The following is a 20899-nucleotide window of genomic DNA, read 5'->3' on the forward strand; positions in this document are numbered from 1 at the left end:
CTTGTCATGCCAAGTCCTGCTTTCCAGTGTGTTACCTGTGCCTGCAGCCCGTTAGCCCGGGAGCACGTCTGCCCTGCACCGTCACTGCTCACGGGGGTATTTTCAGCTTCTTGGAGGCTGAAATATCCCTTATATCCCCCGTTGACAGCGTGATGCGCATCATGAGCTGCAAACACCGAGTGGGTGGTTTTGCAAGCCCGGGCTATGGCTCCCAGAGCGCGCAGGCAGTGACAGCCCCAACCCCGGGCAGCCCCAGCACCCTCACGCCCAGCGACTGAGCATCCCACGTCCTGACGCCTTTCCTCTTTCCCCCGCAGCATGATGGAGTATTCGCTGGACGGACACAACGTGAGCTTGTCTGCGATCCGCACCGTCCGGGTACTTCGGCCGCTACGAGCCATTAACAGGGTCCCAAGTAAGTAACATCTTCGTCCGCACCGCAGCCACGCTGCCGGGCTGGCCGGCTGCAGCTCGGGCTCTGCCGGGCTCACCGCCCTGGGAAAACCGGGGGGTTAAAGGCACCCCAGCTGGCTCTCTGCATGCTAAGCCTTGCAGTAGTGGTCCACTCTCCTGCTGCTGAGAGCAAGTTCATTTATTTTAATTTTTAATGGCAAGTTAGGGATCATGTATTATGATTATCAGTACTAGTAAAGGGCAAGGGAGTAGATTTTATACCTGGGACGGCCAAATTTTCGTGGCTGTTTTCCAACGTTTTTGTGAACTCTCTGAGGCAAGTAACTCTCTGCTCCTAGTGCAAAGTAAATAACAAGGTTCCTATAAAGAAAGGGGAAAGGTCAGTTTTAAGAAGACTCTTCTTGCCCTGGATTGGTTCATTTTCCCCTCTCAGCTATTTAAGGTCTTTCCATTTCTTTGTGTTGAGGATTAGAAGCGCAGCAGCCTCCTTTGCTGGTAAAATACCACAGAGGGTTTGCTGTCATGTAGAACAAAATTGGGTTCATCCATGATAGAAAGTTCAAGTGGCCCCTAAATCCATTTTCAAGTGGCTTCAGCTGCTTGTCTTCTAAATCCAATCTGAAAGACGAACCAACAAGTTGAAATAATTTCCTGCCGGAATCAGCTGTCTGCTGAGCAGTGCTTTGCAAGGTACTAATTTCATAGTGCTTTCATCATTTTTTTAACCAAAATCCACTCAATTCAAAATGCAGTGGCATTGTATGGAAATCATAGAGGTTCCTTGCAAAAAAAGTACATTTCCCGTTCTTTTTAAAAGCACATTTGAATGACACAGCCCCGCCGGTCCTTGCTGAACATCCTGCCTGGATTAATTGCCCATCATGTCGGCACATTTAGGGACAGCAAAACAAACTCCCCCAGAAGGGTTTCGGTTCCAGTACCTCAGATGAACATGCAAAGGAACAGATGGATGTTTATGCACAGGAGTCTTTGAAGTTTCTCTCTGAGCTCAAATTCTTCAGGATTTTTCTTTTAAAAAAAAAAAAAAAATTTGTAAATTCGACAGTGACATCATTAGAAGTTAAAAACAAGACCAAAAGAAACAAGAGGCTAAAAGGGACCATGAAACCCTCTGGAGCTTTGTTTTCCTAATGAGGTTTTGTTACCGGGGTTTCGGTAGCCCGAAAGCACAACACAAAGTTTTCCTCTGGGGTTTTGAGCGCGGTGGCTCCATGGCCTCGCTGGGACGGGGAGGAGCGGAGGGATGCTGGCACGTGCTCGGCTCGGAGCCCCGCTGAGGTTTCGGGCTGGGGCAAGGATCAGGCTCGCTCTGAAGTTACTTAAAGCCACGAAGCCCTTTGTAGCTCTCCCTTGAAATAGTGGGAGTCGCAAGCTGGGATTCAGCTGGGCTGAGAGCAGAAGCCGGGGGAATTTGAGGATTTACATGCCTCACTGTTAAACTGAGGCCCAGGGATCCAAACGCCTCCAAGTCCAGGTGAAATTCCGATCTGGGTCCAGCTTGTGTTTTTCTTCCTTAGGAGTCTGATATTGAAGTTTGAAGTAAGCCTTTTAGGCTGTCTTCTGCTACACTTGCCACTTTGATTTTTTTTTTTTCTTCCAAAAGACACGCAATAGAAAATATTCAAATTTTTTGTTAATAGTATGTGAGATTAAATCCTGAGAGCTCAATCCATGTTTGGAGATGAGTTGCCCATCTTAACAAGCAGCTAGGCTGGTCTTCAAGACACTACCAGTGTCTTGAACAAGTGCCAGGGCAGGATTAGTATTCTTAGAAATATCTCAGTTCCTGGAGGGCAGATAATCACAGACTTTACTTGTTTATGAGACACTAACTCCATCCACTTTTAACATCGGTACTTTTATTGTTTCAGACTGATATAATCCAGGGTCTGTGGAGAATGGATAGTGACAACCCTCTATTTTGTTGTATTTTTGCAGTTTCCGGTAATAACAGTTACGTTTCTAGTATTTTGTCCGTGGGGACGCTACGGCTTAGCGGGGGGATTACCTCGGACGTCCACCGCATCCCAGCCAGCAGCGTGGCAGTAGGTCCCGCTCAGCCCCGTCCATGCCGTCCCCAGCGCTGGGACAGCCACTCTCCCCCGGCCACCCCACCGCTGGCGGGAGCGGGGTTTTCGGCTCAGAGGCAGTCACAAAAGGACGTCGAGCAGATACGAATTATGGCTGGGTCAGAAGAGAGGAGCCTGGCATTCAGTTGCAGGCACAGGGGAAGCAAGGACCCATGAGAAATAGCCTGGCGATTTATCCCTGTGATGCCTGGGCACTTTCCTGGGTTCCAGCCAGTGCTATTAGCTCTTCGCTTCCAGGCACAATAAATTCACCCGCAAGATTATGTCATTTTTATTTTATTTGTTAAGAAAAGAAAGGAGAACCCCGGCCAATAAAAACATCATCTCTATTAGAAATTATTTCTTGAAAATGACTGGAAAAATATAATTCCTGCGCTTTATATGTTTGGCAGGGGCTGTAGTTAGGGGTTTTTTTTAGTAGTGGTCACTGTTTTTTCAAATCCATTTCACTGCTGTATTTTTATTTTTCTACTATGTGGTTTAAACCAGGCATCACATGGAATGGGAACGAAAAGAAATCCTGATCCTCATTTCAGCCTAACCGATGCTTGTGCTCTTTTCCCATGGCACACTTGACATTCTGCTGAGAGCCCAGAGCACCCTTAGCGGATAGGGAACAGATGGATTCAATATCGAGAATGGTGCCACTAAACAACCCAAAATACCAAAAGTAGCTGAGCGGAAAAAAGTTGTCTGGCACAGGGAGATAAATTTTAACCATTTTTGGAAAAAAAAGAGCGAGGATATTAGTTGGGAGGGGGGAGAAGAAAAGCCCAGCATCGTCTTTCCAGTGGGAATTAAGTCAGTCTTTTCTGCTTTTCCAAAGATAGATTTGCAAGGAAAGTCTGAAGGACAGTGCTGTGGGATGTGCTCCTGGGGGGCTTACAATGACAGCATGTGTTGGGAACAAGCGTTATGAAATCAAACTCCCATTTGCCTCCAGCTCTGGGTTTCCCCCTGCGCATGGAGCGGAGGCCGGTGCCGTCCCCGTGGCTGGCACCAGCGTTGCGGTTACAGGGGATGGCAGGGACGCTGGCCGGCATCCCGCGCGCTCGCCAGCGCAGCCTGGCTGCCAGCACCGTGTGCCTTCCCTGCGGGGTGGCGTTGGCGCCAGGGTGGCACGGGGACAGGGTTTGGAGGGCAGCCGGCGGGGCTGGCACGGGGCTGGACACCAGGATCGCAGCTCCTCTGGAGAGGCATCCGCTGCCGGCGCCAGCCGCGGGGAGCCACGCCGGAGCCAAGACGCAGCTGGGCATGGAGACCTTGAAAGGCTCTTGCCCTGGGATGCAGAGGTTATTACTCACACCTAATTATTTATTAGCGCAGACTTCTTGGCCGGGGCAGTTTATCCACTCGTGCTGTGCTGACAAGGTAATGTCGGCTCCGACCCTGCTTGGCTGGGTTGCGTTTCCGCTGGCGGAGCGACATGAGGTGGGTAAAGCGGCGTGACGGGACTCCGGCTCCTGCTAGTGCTGCCTGCCGTGGCCTGGGAGGTGCTGGGTTGGGCGGACGCTGCTCTCCTGGAGACTCTGCTCCTCCCAACACCAATCCCTGGGGTCTGCAGATGCCAGGCTGCAGCCCAGCATCGTCACTGAATTAGCAAGAGAGGCATCAGGCATGACTTGGGAGCTGGCTGAGGGAAGAAGCCAACGTGGAAATTGGTGGGGGAAGAGAGCCCGCGTCAGTGTAAATGCCGCGCTCCGTTCCAATGGGATGACTAATGGAGAGCAGCATCCTGCTAGGGGAAACGGAGGGAGAAAACGCTCCATGCAGGCAGGCAAGAAAAGGTGTTTGCAGAGCAGCGTTTTAGTGGGATAAAATGCCTCCAAAGGCGGCACTGTCACCTTACCCGGCAGCCGCATCGATTTCCACCATGTCATAAACTTGAGCCCTGCTCTCTGCTGTGTGCCGGGCTCCTGAGGCTCGGTTTCTGGTTTTATTCTTTTCTATAATTTAACATTTGCCTTTGTCTCTTCCTCTTTTCATCAGTTCTCCTCTCATCAATTATCAGCTGTTGAAATGATTGCTGGTCAGTGTCTCAGAGGTTCAGTTAACCTCTATTGAACTGCTGAGCTGCAAGTCGTTATTCCCTTTTTATTCATTTATTATCCTTGAGTTTGAAGGTGCCCTGATGTGTGAGGCAGGGCAGCCCCAGGTGCCAGCCCAGTCCCTACCTCCTTGCCCAGTCTCCCCTGGGCAGCGATGCTGGGATGATGCTGGACGGAGATGCAAGGGTTAGCTGAGGCTCTGCAAGATTGACTCGTTCCTCAACCTTCTTATTTAGGATGGAAGATCTTGCACAGAAATCAGCATTTCCCTGGCAGCAAAGGTGCTGGGGGAGCCCCTGCTCTGCACCCAGGGAGCCTTGCAGAGAGGTGCGGGACCGGCTGGGAAGGTCTCCCGGCAGCCTGCGCAGGAGGAGGGGAAGGGAGCAGAGCTGAGAGCTTTGCTTAGAGGAAGAAACATTTGCATCCTGCTTTCCTCCTTCAAAAAAGTAAAAACTTCTCCTGCCTCCCCTGCTTGGCAGTCCTGCAAGCTTTGGAGTATGAATGGCTCTCAGCTGCCGGTGGCGGCCAGCAAGGAGAGGAGTCCTCTGTGGAAGAGGAGTTATCCACGGAGGAGGCCGGGAGAGCAGCCGCAGCTATCATCCTACACAAGGCTCTCTATTGTTCAGGGGAACAATTTGTGTGATTCATGAGAGATGTTCAATATGTTTATAAATATATATTTTGACAATTTCTCGGGAGGCTGATGGTTTGCGGGGGCGTTTCTCCAGGAAAGACTGTCTTGCAGTTTTGCCCATGTTTGCGTGTTGTTGAGTGCTGCGTTACTGAAAACATCTGAAAATCCCACTCTTAAGTCCACCCTTTGGAGATGCGCTGTTTGTTCCCATGTGCTGCTAAGCCTTTTGCACTCTCTACCTTCCTTTTCAGCCTTAAGGTATAGGGGAAGACATAAACATCCCAGTTCCTCTGCCCAGGATGCACTGGCTGCATCACCAAGCCTGGGAGCAGCTGGGATCGGTGGTGGCATTCGCGCTCTCCCCGTCAAAGGTTCTCCTCTAACCTGTTTTCTCCTTCTCCCCGCAGGTATGCGAATACTCGTCACCCTGCTGTTAGATACTCTGCCTATGTTAGGCAACGTCCTCCTCTTGTGCTTCTTTGTCTTCTTCATCTTTGGGATTGTCGGTGTGCAGCTCTGGGCAGGGCTGCTGAGAAACAGGTGTTTCCTAGACAGGAATTTTGCAATGTAAGTACAGCAAAAAAAATCTCCACCTTTTCTTCCTTTCTCCCTCTCCCACACCAGAGAAACTCCGGCCGTCAGCAGGGTTAGCGTCCAGCCGGGGTGCAGCCAGGGCCAGATCCAGCAGCGTGTGGATGAGAGTGCGACGTGGCCGTGCCACCCGGCTGCGGTGGCAGCTCTGAACAGGGCTGTCGTCTTGATTCACAAGGTTGTTGGCTTCAGGACTCTGAGTCTGGCTGGGTACTTTTTTTATGAAAACCCCCCACTTGTCAGCAAGTTACTGAGGGTTTGGAGTGGCTTTCTCATGTTTTTGCTCTGCCCATGAAGGACAAGGATGTTAGTGGTTTGCATTATCTCTGTCCGAGGATGCTGAGATCCCTGACTCCGGGAATTTGAGGATTTAGAACAAACAAAAGCATTAGACCTCTTCTAAAATTGCCAGTTCCCAAAACTGTAGAGGTCTGGGAGGTCACCTAGCACACCACAGCACCCGGCAGTGGGTTGATGAGATGTTCCACATGCTGGTACAGACAGCACCATGGAGATGCTGCTGAAACACCAAATAAATCTTTGTAGGTGTATTAAGATAAGAAGCTTGATGCGGATGGCATTAAAGGCATTTGTACACCACTCTCAGTCTGGCACAGGCATCAGGGATGGGCAGCACATTCGATCACCTGCTCTTTTTGATACAAACTTTAGTTTTGGTTCTTCCAAGCTAGGCAGTTGCATGGACCAGCATCCCTGCCAGGTGCTGAGGGTGCTAATAGGCCTTAATTACTCTGATGAGCCTCACCGAGGACCCCCACCCACACCCTGCCCATGGCCAGGAGCTCTGTTTAAGCTCAGCCTGTGGCCCTCAGTCCTGGTTTGAGCTGTGCTGTTGGTGTGCTTGTCTCCAGCTCTGTCTTTGTTCCTGGTTTCTTTGGCTCCTGCCTGAGTTCCCTGGGTGGGTCCTGGATCTGGTTCATCACTTGCCATGTCTGGGGCTTTGAATGGACCCTGGGCTCTGCCTGCTGTGTTCAGACTCCATCTGTGCAGGTGCTGCTGGCACTGGGATCACCCTTGGCTCCTGGCTCATACCTGCCATGGGACAGTCCTGCTCTTGGTGCTCCTCAGCAATCCCTCAGCGTGATACTGAGCTTGAGCTGTTCTGCATTTGCCCCTTCAGAGGTGCAATGTAAGGACGCACCTTAAAACCCATCAGCACAACAGATCAAAACTAAGTGCAGCCTGCAAGCTCCTGTGGAAAAGGGAGGTCTGCCTGGGAAAATCCCTTTGGAGGGGCTCCGGTCAGAGACTGCTGGAGATGTCAGCGGCTCAGAGGTGAGGAAATGTCTGAGACCAGCTAATCAGGGCAACTCTAGCTCTGTAAGAGAAGACAGAGCCTGTAATTATATCTGTTTGTAATCATCTGCTGACTACAATTTGTATTGTGTCTGGAAGACAAGCAGAGATTATCCCTCAGCTCTACCCCAGGACCTGTTCCTGCCTCTCACTGATTAGTCCTGTGGCTTTCAGCTCTCTGAGCCCTTCTCTGTGCTGCAGACTGTCTCTGATGACGCTTACTCATCCCATCAGAGATGCTGAAAGGCAGAAAATCGATGAGTCTGCCATGTATGTATGCCTCTGCTCCTGCATCTTGATGCTCCAACCTCGTGAGCTCTCTCCTGCACCCACGGCAGGTATTTGCTGGTCACCAAGACCCTCCGTCACTCCGAGCAACCCCCGAGTTGACATTTCAAAGCCCAAAGAGTGGTGTTAAATCTGTGTTTGGGTGGCCCCATTGCATGGGGCAGGCACCATATGCGGGCAGTGCTTTGAACACAAGGGGCACAGAGCTGTAATTAGCTTCAGCGAGTCCCTCTCATCTCTTTGACCAGGTTTCTAAAATGCTATGTGATTTCCTGCAAAGTGGAGCTTTTAAAATTAACCACAGGGGAAACGTTTGCTAAGTAGAGATATTAAGCAGCCTGGGGAAAGCAGACTGTTATGTAATGGCCATTAGCAGCATCAAAGGCGTCGCAGGATTTTCTTATCAGGGTCTTGGTCCCGGTCACTGAAGGCAAAATCAGGCTCCCTGTGCTAAGCCTCAGGACCTGTGTTTGAAAAGGCAGGAGGTTTGTGGGAGGTCAGCTTCTCTTTCCCGCTTCACCGCAGCTCTGCACTGGTTCCTGGGTCCCCCCCAGCAGCAGGTAGTGCTGAATCTGGGTGGCTGTGGGCCGTCCTTTGCCTGTGCCCAAGTCCTGTTGCTTGATGCCGTGTGTTCAGGGATACTGTGAACAAAGTTACAGAATTCCAGAGAAATTTGGAGAAAATAGGCCTTTGGCATGCCCATGGGGCAGCTCTGTTGCAGGACAGGGCTATTCCAGCTCTGCTGGTGCCAGTGTCAGTGTGACAAATGTGGGTTGCTCTGGTACCATCACCCAGACTGAAGGTACTGTCTTGGTCTGTGTTTTGCTGGGTTAGCTTTAGACCTGAGAAACCTGTCTGCAATGAATCAGGCCCTCCAGTTCCAGCTAGAAGCTATCCCAGGTTGATTGGAGCTTGGTGGGAAAGTTTTGGGGGAATCCAGATGAAACTATTCCCATCTTTTCTGTTATTCCTGATTCATTCTCCTGAATCCATAGTTCCAGGCATTGGGATATGGTTCACCCCTGCAGTGGTCTTTAACACCCCAACAGCAAGCTGTATAGGGGGAAAAGACACGGAGTGACTTTGGTGTGGCAGTAACAGGGAAAGCACTTCAGGGTTACATGATTCTGCTATTGTAAAGAAGGGCTAAAGTATACAGCACTGGGCCCAGACTAGCAGGTGGAGATATAGGCAAAGTCAAGCCCAGGACTGGGACTGGACAGGGTCCATCGCTCTGTGTCCTCATGCTCCATCCCTGCGCTGAGCTGCCGTGCTCGGCATCGGTGCTGGAGAGCCCTGGCCATCCGTCCCCTGCCAGGGAGAGCTGCCAGAGAGAACAAAACCAACAACAAAACCTTCATGTGGGGGATGCAGGATTAAAGTTAAGCTCTGGTTTTGGTTAGAAGTAACAGAATAGAGCCTTGTGGGAAAAGGGTAATGAGATTCTGGTCATTTAGTTTTGTCTGCCAGGTCCCACTAAATCCGAGTGTTGTTGTCCTCAGCCTAAAATAAAGTTTACCAGCCCTTCAGCAGGCCGTGAGGGGCTGGAGGCCTGGATTGTGTGGGCCTGGATTGGGGTTGAGCAGGTTCTGGGGTTGAACCAGGTCCTGGTTCAGATTTTCCTTACAGCCTCATAAAGGGGAAGACCTGAGTTACTGGCAGGACGCGCCTTGGCGGTGGTGTCAAACCCTCCCAGGTGAAAACAGAACTGCTTTAAAGCGAGGGTGAGGATCTGAACACAATCCAGGGTGTCAGGCAAGGAAGGGTCATAGCCCCAAAGGTTTTCTGGAGTAAAGCGAGTGTAAGTGAGCACAGAGACCAGTGCTTCAAATATAGTTTTACCTGCTGCATGTTTCTTTGCACACTCGCTGCCAGCAGCTTTCTGGGCCATTCAACTTTACAGCAGGCATCAGCTGGAAGAAGTGACTTTGATTTTGCCATCATTCTTCTTCCTGTGGAAACCTTTTCTTTTAAATCCCCCTTGAAAGTTGGCTGCTTCAAGTAAAGAAACTATTTTTAAACATAGTACATTCCGATAAAAATTTGGGGACTTCTTTGAGGTGCACTGGAAATGTCTGCTTTCTCTCTCTCTCTCCTTGAAAATTGTGCTGTTGCAATGCAAAATCATGCTGGAAGGAGGAAGTTTTATTACCGACTCTCTTTTAGTAGTGACTTTGAAGGAATTACAGGCAGCTACTGGGCTGTCGCAGTAGCAAGTTGGCAAGCAAAAAACTGGAGTGGGTCACTGCTGTTCAGGACATGTGAGAAGCTGTCACTCCCCGGCCAGCCCTGAAGACCAGAGTGGTGCTTCAGAGGTCTCTGGTGGCTCAGACACCTCTGCAAGCCCCCGGGGAGCTCCCTGGCCAGACTGCGCTTCCCCAGGCGTTGCACAGCAGCGCCAGGATGGTCTCCACCACTGTGTGAACAAGTGCAGGAGATCCCTGACAGTGGGAGCTGGAGGGGGAATTTCACAAGGGCTTTTTGGTTGGTCTGGTCTGAGAGAGGAAGGCTCGGTACACGTGCATGTGAAGGGCAAGCTAAGCCAGCAGTTTATCTGTAAGATCTCCAGGTCTTCCCCACGCAGCCCCTCTGGCTCCTGCCTGCCATCGTGAGCTGCTATCACTGTAAATAAAGGAATTGGGTCACCCCCAGCTTGTCTGGGTTGTTGCTGCTGGGGCTGCTCCTAGCTTGTGTGTTGTTATGCAGGGGAGCGTCTTCCCCCTCGTGGAGCCTTTCAAGGAACTCAGTGGGTTGGAAGCAGGAGAGGGGAGAGAGCCGTGAAGTGCTCTGTATTTATCTAATGCTGCAGGACAGTTATAATGTGAGCACTTCAGTCTTAATTAACTCCGTACCTGCTTGGCATTGTACCGCCTTTGGCTCCTTGGCTTTTGTAGAGCTGCGAGAAGGCACAGTCGGCCGAGGCAGGCAGCTCTGAGTTTGTCTGAAAGGTACTTCTGAGTTCTGCTTAATTGCTCCTCCTGGCATCACTGTGCTGCAATGTTGGGTTGTCAGCAGGATTTCCTCCAGAGAGCAGCCTCCTCTTGGAGGGAACGGATCCTGCTTGGTGCTGAGTTTCTTCCACCTTTTCCCTTTCCTCCTCTGCTCCTCAGAAAGCTGTAGCAGGCTTGTTCTTAGCACGCACACACCATTCTCCAGAGCTTGTGGATGATGTCCTGCATGGGATGGTTGGGCTGGGAAGACTGAGCTTGGCGGTAGATGGGGCAGGGAATAATTGTTCAGCCTCCTTTGATACAGGAGAGAATGGCTTTCCTGCCCCTCTGCTGTCCTTGCTGCACATGAATGTGCCCAGGGACAGAGAAAGGGAAATACATTGCAAAGCCGCTGCAAGCCCAGAGAAGGAAAGATGTGCACTGGGCAGCTGGCCGAGAAAGGGGTGTTAATCCTTTCTAATGTGATAACAAGATCCATTCTGGGGCTTAGTTTCTCATGTCTTTTCCCCAGAGCACAAGGGTCTCGTGATTAGTGGATTCATTACCATTAATAAGTTATTTGGACTATGCCTGCTGGCAAGTAACAAGGAAGTCAGATTGACCTTTCCTGCATGTGGAGGTAGATGGTCTTGGCAGAGCTAATTCATTTATTTTGTAGGTGTTGGGGATTCCCTCATTCTGCAACACTGTTGTTTTTCTCATTCTTGCTGTCCTTCCTTCTTTCCCCTTTTTGGTTTTCCCAGCAGGGCCATCAAGCAGAGGAACTAGAAAAAGGTCTTAAATTTGCAGTGCTTGCTGCCGGTCGGTGTGTCCCTTCTCCTCTGTACTTGGTGGTGGCAGAGCATCGTGCAGGTGCAGGTCCCTCCCAGCTGGACGGATGCTCATGGTGTCTCTGTGCCCAAGGCAGACGTGGAAGAGGGAAGAGCTTGAAAAGGGCTGGGCAGAAAGTGGCCCCCATGCAATTGATTTTTGTGGCCTGTCACAAGGAGGACTTCTAGTTTATAAATGATTTTGGAGACAGTTGCAAAAATGAGCAAGGCAGAGAAAAGAGAGGATAAAATCAGTCAGGCAGCAGCAGCAGAACCAAATCAAGCTTCATCCACCCTTTGCAGTCAAGCTGTGCTTTGTTTTCCTGGTTTTATTTTCCTCCCACAGCCACCAAAGTGTGTCGTTCTTTTGGTTCTCCAGAGGGTTTGTGCCCAGATCTTTTCTACGCAGCTTATTAGATCACAGCCCAGGGCGCTGTGTCTGCAGGCAGTATTTCCCCTTCAGCCCAAGGCTTCCTAAATGGTGACTCATGGGAAACATGCAGCCTCTCAAATCTGTGTATGTGGCTCATCAAATGCCTTTCCAGTTGCAATGTGTAGTGAATAGAGAAGCATTGCATGGGAAGGGATTTGGTCCTGTAGGTCCCCAGCCTGGCTGCGTTCCCTCCTACTACAAAACCGGGTACATGGGCTCCAGCAGAATTGACTGGCACGCTGCTCTCTGGCTAGCTGCGTCCCAGTCCAGCCTGCCCAGCTAGGGTGGGCATATCAGGAGATCAGAGATCAGCTCTGGGGACTGAAATAAAGATGATTTAATCTGGGACAATGAGCTTGGGTCAGAGTCCTGCAGCTGGGAGGGCAGGCAGCTGCAGAGTCGCGTGTGGTGCTGACTGTTGTGTGTATTGTGCTGTGGTGGGAAAGGCGGCTCGCAGGGGAGCTCGGGTGTGAGGTCAGAGCGGAGCATCACGCTGAGGCATCAGTCCTTCTGTCTGAGCACTCCTTCCATGGTCGATGTTCTTGGCACGGGCATGCGTGTGTCTGCATCTAAACACGGAACTGCTCCCAGGAAAGGAGCTTGTGCAGCCATAGCTGCTAATTACACCATCATCCCTCCAGATGGTCCAGCTCCCTCTGCAAGTCCAGCTTTGCTCTGGGTAGAATTCTAATTACACTGACCCAGGAGCTGTGGTGTGCTGAGCCTTCCCATCCTGCCCGCTGCCAAAAGGTGTTTGCGATCAGGAAACTCCTGCTGCCAGCGTTGTGGTGGGGTGTTGCTTCCAGGGTGCTGAAGGAAATAAGTTTTTGCTGAGTTTCACAGCTCCACCTGGCTCTGGAGCGAGTTTTCCTGGATGATCAGTTGTAGTTTGGAAGAGTATGTCACTGGAGTGGCACATCCAGATCAAAGAGCCTTGGTCAGCATTGTTTGAAGGGAAATGAGAGAGAGCAAGGGATGTTCCCAGTATCACACAGGGTTGTTGCAGGGCTGGGAGTTCAATGTGTAGTTTTAGGGTTGCAGGTTACTGGCTGAGACTTGCTACTGTGGCTGTCTCTGCTGCAAGCACCAGGTTTGGGCTTTGAGCTGTCCAGACAAAGTTTTGAGTTTGCTTGACTTATCACATCAGGGATTTGAGAACTGTAGAGATCTGTTGAGCCTGAGCTGGAGGTCCGGGTGCTTTGATGAGAAGGTACCAAATGAGACCTCTCCTGCCATCATCTTAGGGACTTAGAGGAGCTCTTTGCCTGTAACCCACAAAGTTCTGGTTTCAGGAGTGGTGAAGTCAGCCCCAGGGAAGCCGGTCATACCCCAGACTCCCATGGCCATGCTACTTTGCTGTACTGGGCAGTGCACAGCGTAGTCCAGGCTTGGTCTGGGCTCTGGGGGTATTAGACCCCTGTCACCACCACAGGGTGTGGAAAGCCCTGATCCCAATGTCCCATTTGAAAGACTTCAGAGCTACTGAGCACCTGCTATTGAGTTCCTTGGGAGGAAGCTGATGAGACATGCACCCGTAGCCTCTTGAACCTGGAGGTTTTAGAAGAAAATGTCCCTCCTGAGGCTGGTGGGGCTGGGAGGGCTCTGCCCTGGGCTGCGTCATGTCTCATGGAGGTGCAGAGCCCTCCCAGCACCTCGCTGGGTGAGCAGGCTCAAGCAGGCACTGTGGCTGTAAGCAGAGATGTCGCAGGTGTGCGGGGTCCCCTCCACCTTTATTTGGGGATGCAGGAGCCCTTTGCATCTGAACTGAGCCCCTCTCAGCATACCCACTAAGGCCAAAACAGAGCTGCTGGGGCTCTGCCTGCCACTTGTGAGTTAGAAGTCACTTCTCGGATCTCTCTTCTCCTCCTCCCTCTGTTTCTTCCCTCAAGTTCCCCAGCTGTCTTTGCCCACAGTCTGTAGCACTCCCAGACACGTCCCTGTGCCTCGGCGCGTTTTAATCCTTCGCAAGCCTCTGCAATACCCCCCTCTGTGTGACAAACTCTGCTGGTTGTAGTATCTGATCTTCTAGCAAACACCGTGCTAGCGTAGCACTCAGCCTTTTCTGCAGCTTGTTTTATATGGAAATTTCCTCCAAGTGAAACCAATTTGTGGGAGGGGAAGGAGAAGGCTTTTAGGCAGTCCTGGAGTAAAAACACTTTTCAAGTTTCTTCCTTGTCTCTTGAATCTAAGGCATAAAAACTGGGAGGAAGATATTAAAGTTTTGTCTAGAGGTGTGGGAACACTGTAATGGGAGGGGAATAGCTGGTGAATGTTTAATCACCAGTGAACAATGCCCAATTCCTCTGACGTGCTACTCTTGCCTATTCCTGAAGCTGGATGAACCCTCAACACCCATCTCAAGTAATTCATTGATGGAGGAGAACCAAATTCCCCAGGAAAGTTGTTCAGGGTTAATTTCCCCTCAGCCCTGCCCTGCAGCAACTGCTGTCTCAAAGTGCGGTTGCTGAGTGACTGCTGCTTGACTCGGGGGTTTTGGGGAGCAATTTCAAGCAATTGTATGGAATAACACTAGCTTGGCACTCATTAGAGCCAAATTTATTCAATAGTTAGGTACATTTGGAAACAGATAAAAATACAGCTGTCCTGTCTTGAAGAATTACCTACTTACCTTCTACCCACATCTCACTTGGTCGTATAATTTGTGTGTTGCCTTTTCCCTTATCTCCTGACTGATGATATAGCATCTTGGCTCCCTGCAGCTTTGAACACAGCAGATAAAGTCAGCTCTAGGACTTTGGACCTTCTCATTCTGAGTAGTGCTTCAGCAGTGTGAGTGCCGGTGGGTCTCACTAATGCTAATCAAACAGCATGCAAAGTCCTGGGCTCTGGATGCTCGCTGATCTGCCCCAGAGCGTGGCTTGGGAAAAGGCACATCCCTGCCATGCTGCAATTAGAGCACTTGCTTATCTTAGCTGTAACAGAGCCATAAACTTTATCCAGGCCAATTAAATCAGATATGCAGTAAGCATACAGTTCCCATTAATGTGGGCTCTTTCTTTTCTTATGTAAGTACGGAAGGAATTTGAGATGGCCTGTGGCTGGATCTCTCCTTGTTAAAGTTCAGCTCCCTCATCCCGGAGAGGTGCTGAGGGGCAAATTTATTGGAAAGTGGCTTTGCCATCAGCTTTTCTGAAGCGTGTTCTGAGCATCAGAAGAGCTATCTTAAAATCCTTAGATGGAAACAAAAAGTTCCCTAGATTTTTTGGGAAGCACCTGGCCTGCTGGGGTTTTTCTCTCTATACCCTCTCATTTCAACTTTCAACTGCCCTGTTTGCTTGGGAGAGCTCAAGCTGATCTTTAACTGAAAGATCCCTGGTGCCTCACAGGATGCTGTAAGCAAAAAGCTTTGTAGGCAGAGGTAGGGGCTGATATCTCAACTGTGGCTTCCTGGCCCCAGTCTGATGGGGCTGAAGGGCAAAAGAGAAATAACACACCCAAACCAGGGAGAGGAACCAGCGCCTTTTGCTGCTGGTGAAACAAGGGGTGCATCATTTGTTCTCATCCTTCTCTTTCTTCCCCCTCCAGGACATACAACCTTACCTTCCTGCATCCGTACTACCGGACAGACGAAGCAGAGGAGAATCCATTCATCTGCTCATCGCATCGTGAAAACGGCATGCAGAAATGCTCCAACATCCCAAACAGGAAGGAGTACAAGGTGGAGTGCACCTTGAGCATGGACTCCTACACCCCAAGTTTATACAACCCTGACTTCAGCAGCAGGAATGCCTGCATAAACTGGAACCAGTATTACAACGTATGCATGGCAGGGGACGTAAACCCACACAACGGAGCTATTAATTTTGATAATATTGGATATGCCTGGATAGCTATTTTTCAGGTAGGATTCTCCTAAAGATTTTTCTGTTTCTTTTTGTTTTGTCATCTTTTGCCTGGAAAGATTTTGATAGATGCATCAGAGGAGAAAGGAATTTGCTTGCACCTGCGTGAAAACGCAAATAAAGACACATCGAGTAAATGAATCAGACAATAACCTGCACAAATGTTGCAAGAGAGCATTTGGAGAGAACAACCATTTTTTCAGTGCATTTTAGAAGGGGGGAAAATACTTCTTGAGGCAGACAAAAGTATGGCAAGTTCTAGCACTGCAAATCAGACCTGGATAAATCCCAGGGATTTTTGAAAGTTAGGGTCTTTATTGCTGTAGTATCAGGAAATGGAGAGTGTTGTCCAAGTCCTTAAGCAAGACTTAATGTCATCCAAAAATGTAGGAACTAACTCGATGGCATGGTTTGGGCTTGATTCTAGAATTGCAGGGTTATACTGGTTAGCATGGTATGCTGGAGGGAGGAAGAAATAATCCTAATGGTCCGTTCTGGCTGGAATACCTGTGAAGAGATACTGCTCGCATGGAATTTGAGTCTCTCTTGATCCAGACCTATGCAGCTCTTCACTAGAGACCAAAGTGCTTCTAGCTCAGACTGGGGGAGCCTTTACAGGTGACAAAAACACTCCAGCAACTGAAGCATTTTCAAAGCATTTGTAGCTCTGGGACATTGGATAACTCATCTACACAGTCCAGAGGCTATGGTCTCTTAGGGCTAGCCTATTTTAAATGATCCATGTACTGTTTTCCATTTTTGATTTGCACTTTCTGGTTTTAATACAAATTTCTTTATGCTTTTGGCTAGATGCCCTGTTTTATTTAGTCCTCCTGAAGTGTAGGTGACATCTATTCCTAAAAGAGAAAAAAATTCTCCTTTTAGTTCTGTGAACAATGAATAATTACTCATTCAGAGCTCTAAATTTCATTTATGAATTTCCTTCTAGTTCCATGTTATAATATGAACTTAATAACTTTCAGTTTTCATCTGGGAGTGGTAAAGGGGTGATTGCTAGCTCTGAGCATCGTTTGCTCTCGCGCTGTCGCAGTAGCACACCTTGAATCACACTGCTGCTGGTGTCAGAGGCTCAAAACCGAATCCCGAAGGGTTCGGGCAGATGCCAAGTCTCTACTAGGCCATGTTTTTAAAAATGCTTTGGCTCTTTCCTGGAATCAGGATGTCAAGAGAGGAGCTGCCATAGTAATTTTGGATATGCCTGACTGGTAATGAGTGTTGCATAAAGGAAAGAGGGAGATCAAAGCGAGGATAGTAGGTAGGTCTCTGGCTGCACTTGCATTCTCCTTTTTCTGCTCTTGCATAGCTCTTTGACAGAGCTTGATGGATGTGCCCAAGAGGTCCCGTCTGGCTCCCACCATGGGACAGCAATGTTCTTGCCAGAGAAAGGGCAGAGGGCAATGCGTTGCAGAGTGCCTGTGCTAGTGCATTGAAAATGAGCAGGTGCTTCTCGAGGGGTCCTGCTTCCTTTTTACTTCCTGAGCCTTTTTGCAGGCTGCAGGTTTTCATTTCATGTTGGTATTTTCATTTCCTCAGCCTGAAAATGTACAGTTTTAAGCCAGGAAGAACACACCAGCCACAGCAGAGGTTTCAACTGATTCCTTTGGGCAGAGCAGAGTGTCTGGCAAAGTTGGATATTGTATCCATAGATCATTTTGGCAGCTGCCAGGAGGTTTATGATTGGTTTTAGTGCTGCTTAGGCCATCCAAATGCTAAAGACTATTTCCAGCCAAAAGCTCTCCTTACATCTTTATTCCTTTTAGAAGTAAGGACTCACTTTTAGAAGCTGAAAACCATATAACTCCAGGTAAAGAAGCAGCTGTTGGGAGTAACGTGCTTGCTTAACTTTGATATGGAAAGAGTAAATCAGTACTGCAAGAGGTTGGATGCTAAATCAAAGCAATTGCTGTAAGCAGAGGACATTTAGCAAATAAAGCTATTGAGTTGTGCTCTCATTACATTTAATGGTTGAAGCTGGGTAGCACCAGGTCAGCAGTTAGATGAGGCCTCAAAGTAGTAGTGCAGAAAGTAGAACTGATGGTTTTAGTCGCTCAGGAGCTTCCCTGTGAATTCGTATTGAATTACTGAGCAGAAAGCACTCTGCTGTGTTCTGGATGAGACTGGTCCAATTGTCCTGATACCTTCTGGGGAATAACAAATACGTGGTACTTTGCAAGAGTTATAATGGTGGACAGAACCTCAAGGTCTGGCAAGCCTCCAGTTTGCATAATGGCAATCTTAGGACTCAGCTGGATAGAGCATCCCTCATGATTTACCCCAAATGAGTTGGAAATCTAGCATGATTTAAGAGCTGTCAGAAGGGAGGTTGGTGAAAAGTTCTCTACTCCAAAATGTCCTTGCGAATGGTGCACCAAGGCAGGAGGCTAGCAGTATGGCCAAGTTCTTTCAGCTGCCAGAATTTGGATTTAGGCAGCCAAGCTGAAAGACGTTTAACTTCATGGTAGTGATCCTGAACTTGCAAGTAACCTGGCACATGGCAGCGGGGTGTACCAAATGCATTGAAATGCATTGTTGACCTTCCAAGCAGAAGAGTTAAGTCAGAGGCATTGGACATGAGAACCAACCTAGTGCAAATAATAAAATCTTAAAGCAATAAAGACGATGGCTGCATCCATGGGTGTTTGAAAGGATAATAATTCCTTATGTAATCCTGCAAATGATTCATGTTTTGATTCCCCTCATTTGTTGTGTAATAGGCTAATTCATGTATATATTTGTTACAAAGGCATGTTCAATGGCAAATTATGTGAACTAATTAGCTTATTACAGAATAAATGAAAGGAGATGGAACCTAAATTAACTGTGAGGTTTGGCATGATATTAAGATCCCTTTATTGCACATGAATTTCAGCCACAACAATAAGAGCAGTAATTACAGGTATTGTTGTCACGCTGCAAATGATGAATTACCCACCTAACCAAAGTCCAATTTAATTTGAATTACTGACAGACTCAGTGGAGCAACCAAAACACTGCCACCTTCCTAACCATCAGTCTCAGTATGGCCAGGCCTGAATGCGGAAACCCCACTAGAACAAAAGGGGGTTGGATGGCTGGTAAGATACACGGTTTGGGAAGAAGAGATGATTTAGGTTCCTTTGCAAACTATAGAACCATTGCTTGGATGATTTCATGTCTGACTTCCAGAAAAGTAAGACCTATAATAGCACTTTACGTCAGGAGGCAATGCTTTTGGCAAAACTAGTGAGGCAAAGTTGAAGGAACAATAACATTCAGCTAGGCAGAACCAAGATGAGATCAAGGGAAGAAGCTGTTCCTCTGTGCCTCCTTCCAGGATGTAGTTGGAAGAACTGAACTTTGACAGCAAATGTACAGGAAAAAATTACATAGACATTTCGGGAAATGTCCATCCAGTACAAGAGAAAAGGTTTGGCAGTTCAGAGGGGCTCTGACACTGCTGGCGCTGGCTGAGTTACCTTTTCTATGGCCTCTTCTTCACACGTTGTATATCAGAAGTAGCTGCATTTTCTAAAGGGCTTCTGTAATGAAAGACCCTCTTGAAATTAGTCCTTGGATGCAGCTCTCAGATTTAAGATTTTGTTTCTGGCTTATGTTATTCTGAGTGCATATTGCTTCTACGAGGTTTTGCTTAAGAAGACATCTCAGTTAACAAGTTAATCGAGTCATACAAGTAACACATCTCTGGCCCATCATCAGAAGGCCCTAGCGAGGGAATTCTCAGAGGAGACTGTTTTGCATTCAGCAGCCCCCTTGCTGCTGTCAGGGAAAAAAAAAAAAGCCTGGTTGTGTTCACGAGAGCCGAAGACAGCCCAGCAGGCATACGACATGATAAGAATGCCCAAGAAAGGAAAAGCTGAATCACCTTCTGAAGAAAGATGTCTGGAAATAGAGCGGCATTAAAGGAGCTGTCAGCAGCAGCAAGAGTTCAAGGTGTTATCTTGATGCTGTGCTTAGACGGAGAACTTCTCTTTGCACCTGGTCTCACCAAAGCTAGGAGCATGTTACAGCCACGAAGGTGTGGGTGACCAGCTCAGGAGAGAGGACAAGTTTGGGGTGGGAAAGTGGGGGAATTGATGCCACCCACTTCTTCCTTCATTTGTCCTTCTGCGGATACTTTACTCCTAAGGTGACGGCAGGATGCTGAGCAGGTACGACAGCTGGCAGTGACAGCCGTATGCTGCAGGCAACCTGCCGAAACAGCCCTTTTGTTTCGACATGAAGTTACCTCTTCTGTGCTCTAGCTTGTCAAAAAAAGCCCCTGGGAGCTTGTGTAAGCTATCTCCATCTAATCAAGGCTTTATTCATTTTGACCCTGTGCTATGTGCTGATGAGGAGCTTGTTTTGTCTCCGTGTTGCTGACTCTGCTTCTGCCAGGCTCTCCACCCCTGCTAGCTGTGCCTGTAGGTGGGCCAGCTGAGAAGGTACAGACCTTGGGGGAAGATTGCTGGTTTGGAAAGAGAAAGGTTCATTTGTCTCATTTCACCATTGTTTGGTGCCCTGATCTGTTCCACAGCCGTTGCCCACTTCACATTGTTTCAGCCTCTGTTCATCATGATTGAAATCCCTCCCTGAGGATTTCTCCCTTGCCTGGAAATCTTTCAGCTAAATCTGTAATGGGAACAATATCTTCCATTCGAATTAAAGGAAAAATGACATGCACTTCAATGCACTTCTGCTATGGCCAAACACAAGAATGAGCTTGAAGTCCCTCCTCGTCTACGCTGTCACTCAGTCAAGAACAGATCTCATTCGAGGAGACAAGACCTGAAGCTCTAACGTCGCCTTCCCTTAGAGTAAGCACACACCTCCATCCTGGAACCTGCTGGCAGGACAGAATTGGCAGGGTCATTCCTCTCGGTTCCTACTCGCACATCTTCCTCTTAGCTGGGCTGTCACACGGATATTAATAGGCACCTTTTGGGCCCTGCTTTTCTTGCTTTGTTACTGGGACCTCAGGATACTTCAGTCCAGTTCCTCACAAAATGGCAGCTCAGGAACAGTTACCCCCCCGTCTCGAGAGTATTGCACACAAGATGCTACTAATACACCACTTGCTTGTCTGCTGCAACCTCTGTTCTTCCACTTTCAGTACTCATAAAGATTTGGGGGAACAGCCAAAAGGCACACTGAAGCAGAGGGAAGTGAAAGAGCCTGAGGCTTCCGACTGCAATTGTATTAATTGTATTTGTGGGTGCAACATATAGTTTTGTGGGCCATGTTTTTCAGAAGCAGCTGTCACACTGGGTGCTCATGTTTTCAGAGTTCATTGAGTAGATACTTTTTTGGCCAGAAGGACATTTTGTCAAATGGTTCATATTTTAAACTGATGATATGTGTCAACAGTGCTTATCTCTGCTGAATTTGGCAAGAAGTTTTGGCTGGGGAGAAAAAAGGGAAAAGAGTTCTAAGCTTTTCATTT

The 20899-nt window shown here is 48.7% G+C and overlaps 1 protein-coding gene across 6 annotated transcripts in view; it reads left to right on the forward strand.

Annotated features, from left to right (window-relative positions):
- CACNA1H (calcium voltage-gated channel subunit alpha1 H) overlaps window positions 1-20899 on the forward strand; it is a 260228-nt gene that overhangs the window by 139713 nt on the left and 99616 nt on the right. For all 6 annotated transcript variants that reach the window (XR_012044869.1, XM_072877585.1, XM_072877586.1 and 3 more), the window contains 3 exons: window positions 318-415; window positions 5615-5774; window positions 15143-15458. Coding sequence is in view for 5 of the 6 variants with exons in the window: in XM_072877585.1 (XP_072733686.1) it covers window positions 318-415; window positions 5615-5774; window positions 15143-15458 (574 nt within the window). In the remaining variant the exon portion in view is untranslated. The remainder of the gene's footprint in view (window positions 1-317; window positions 416-5614; window positions 5775-15142; window positions 15459-20899) is intronic.

Source organism: Ciconia boyciana, chromosome 13 (genome assembly GCF_034638445.1).
Source record: "Ciconia boyciana chromosome 13, ASM3463844v1, whole genome shotgun sequence".
Taxonomy (NCBI): Eukaryota; Metazoa; Chordata; class Aves; order Ciconiiformes; family Ciconiidae; genus Ciconia; species Ciconia boyciana.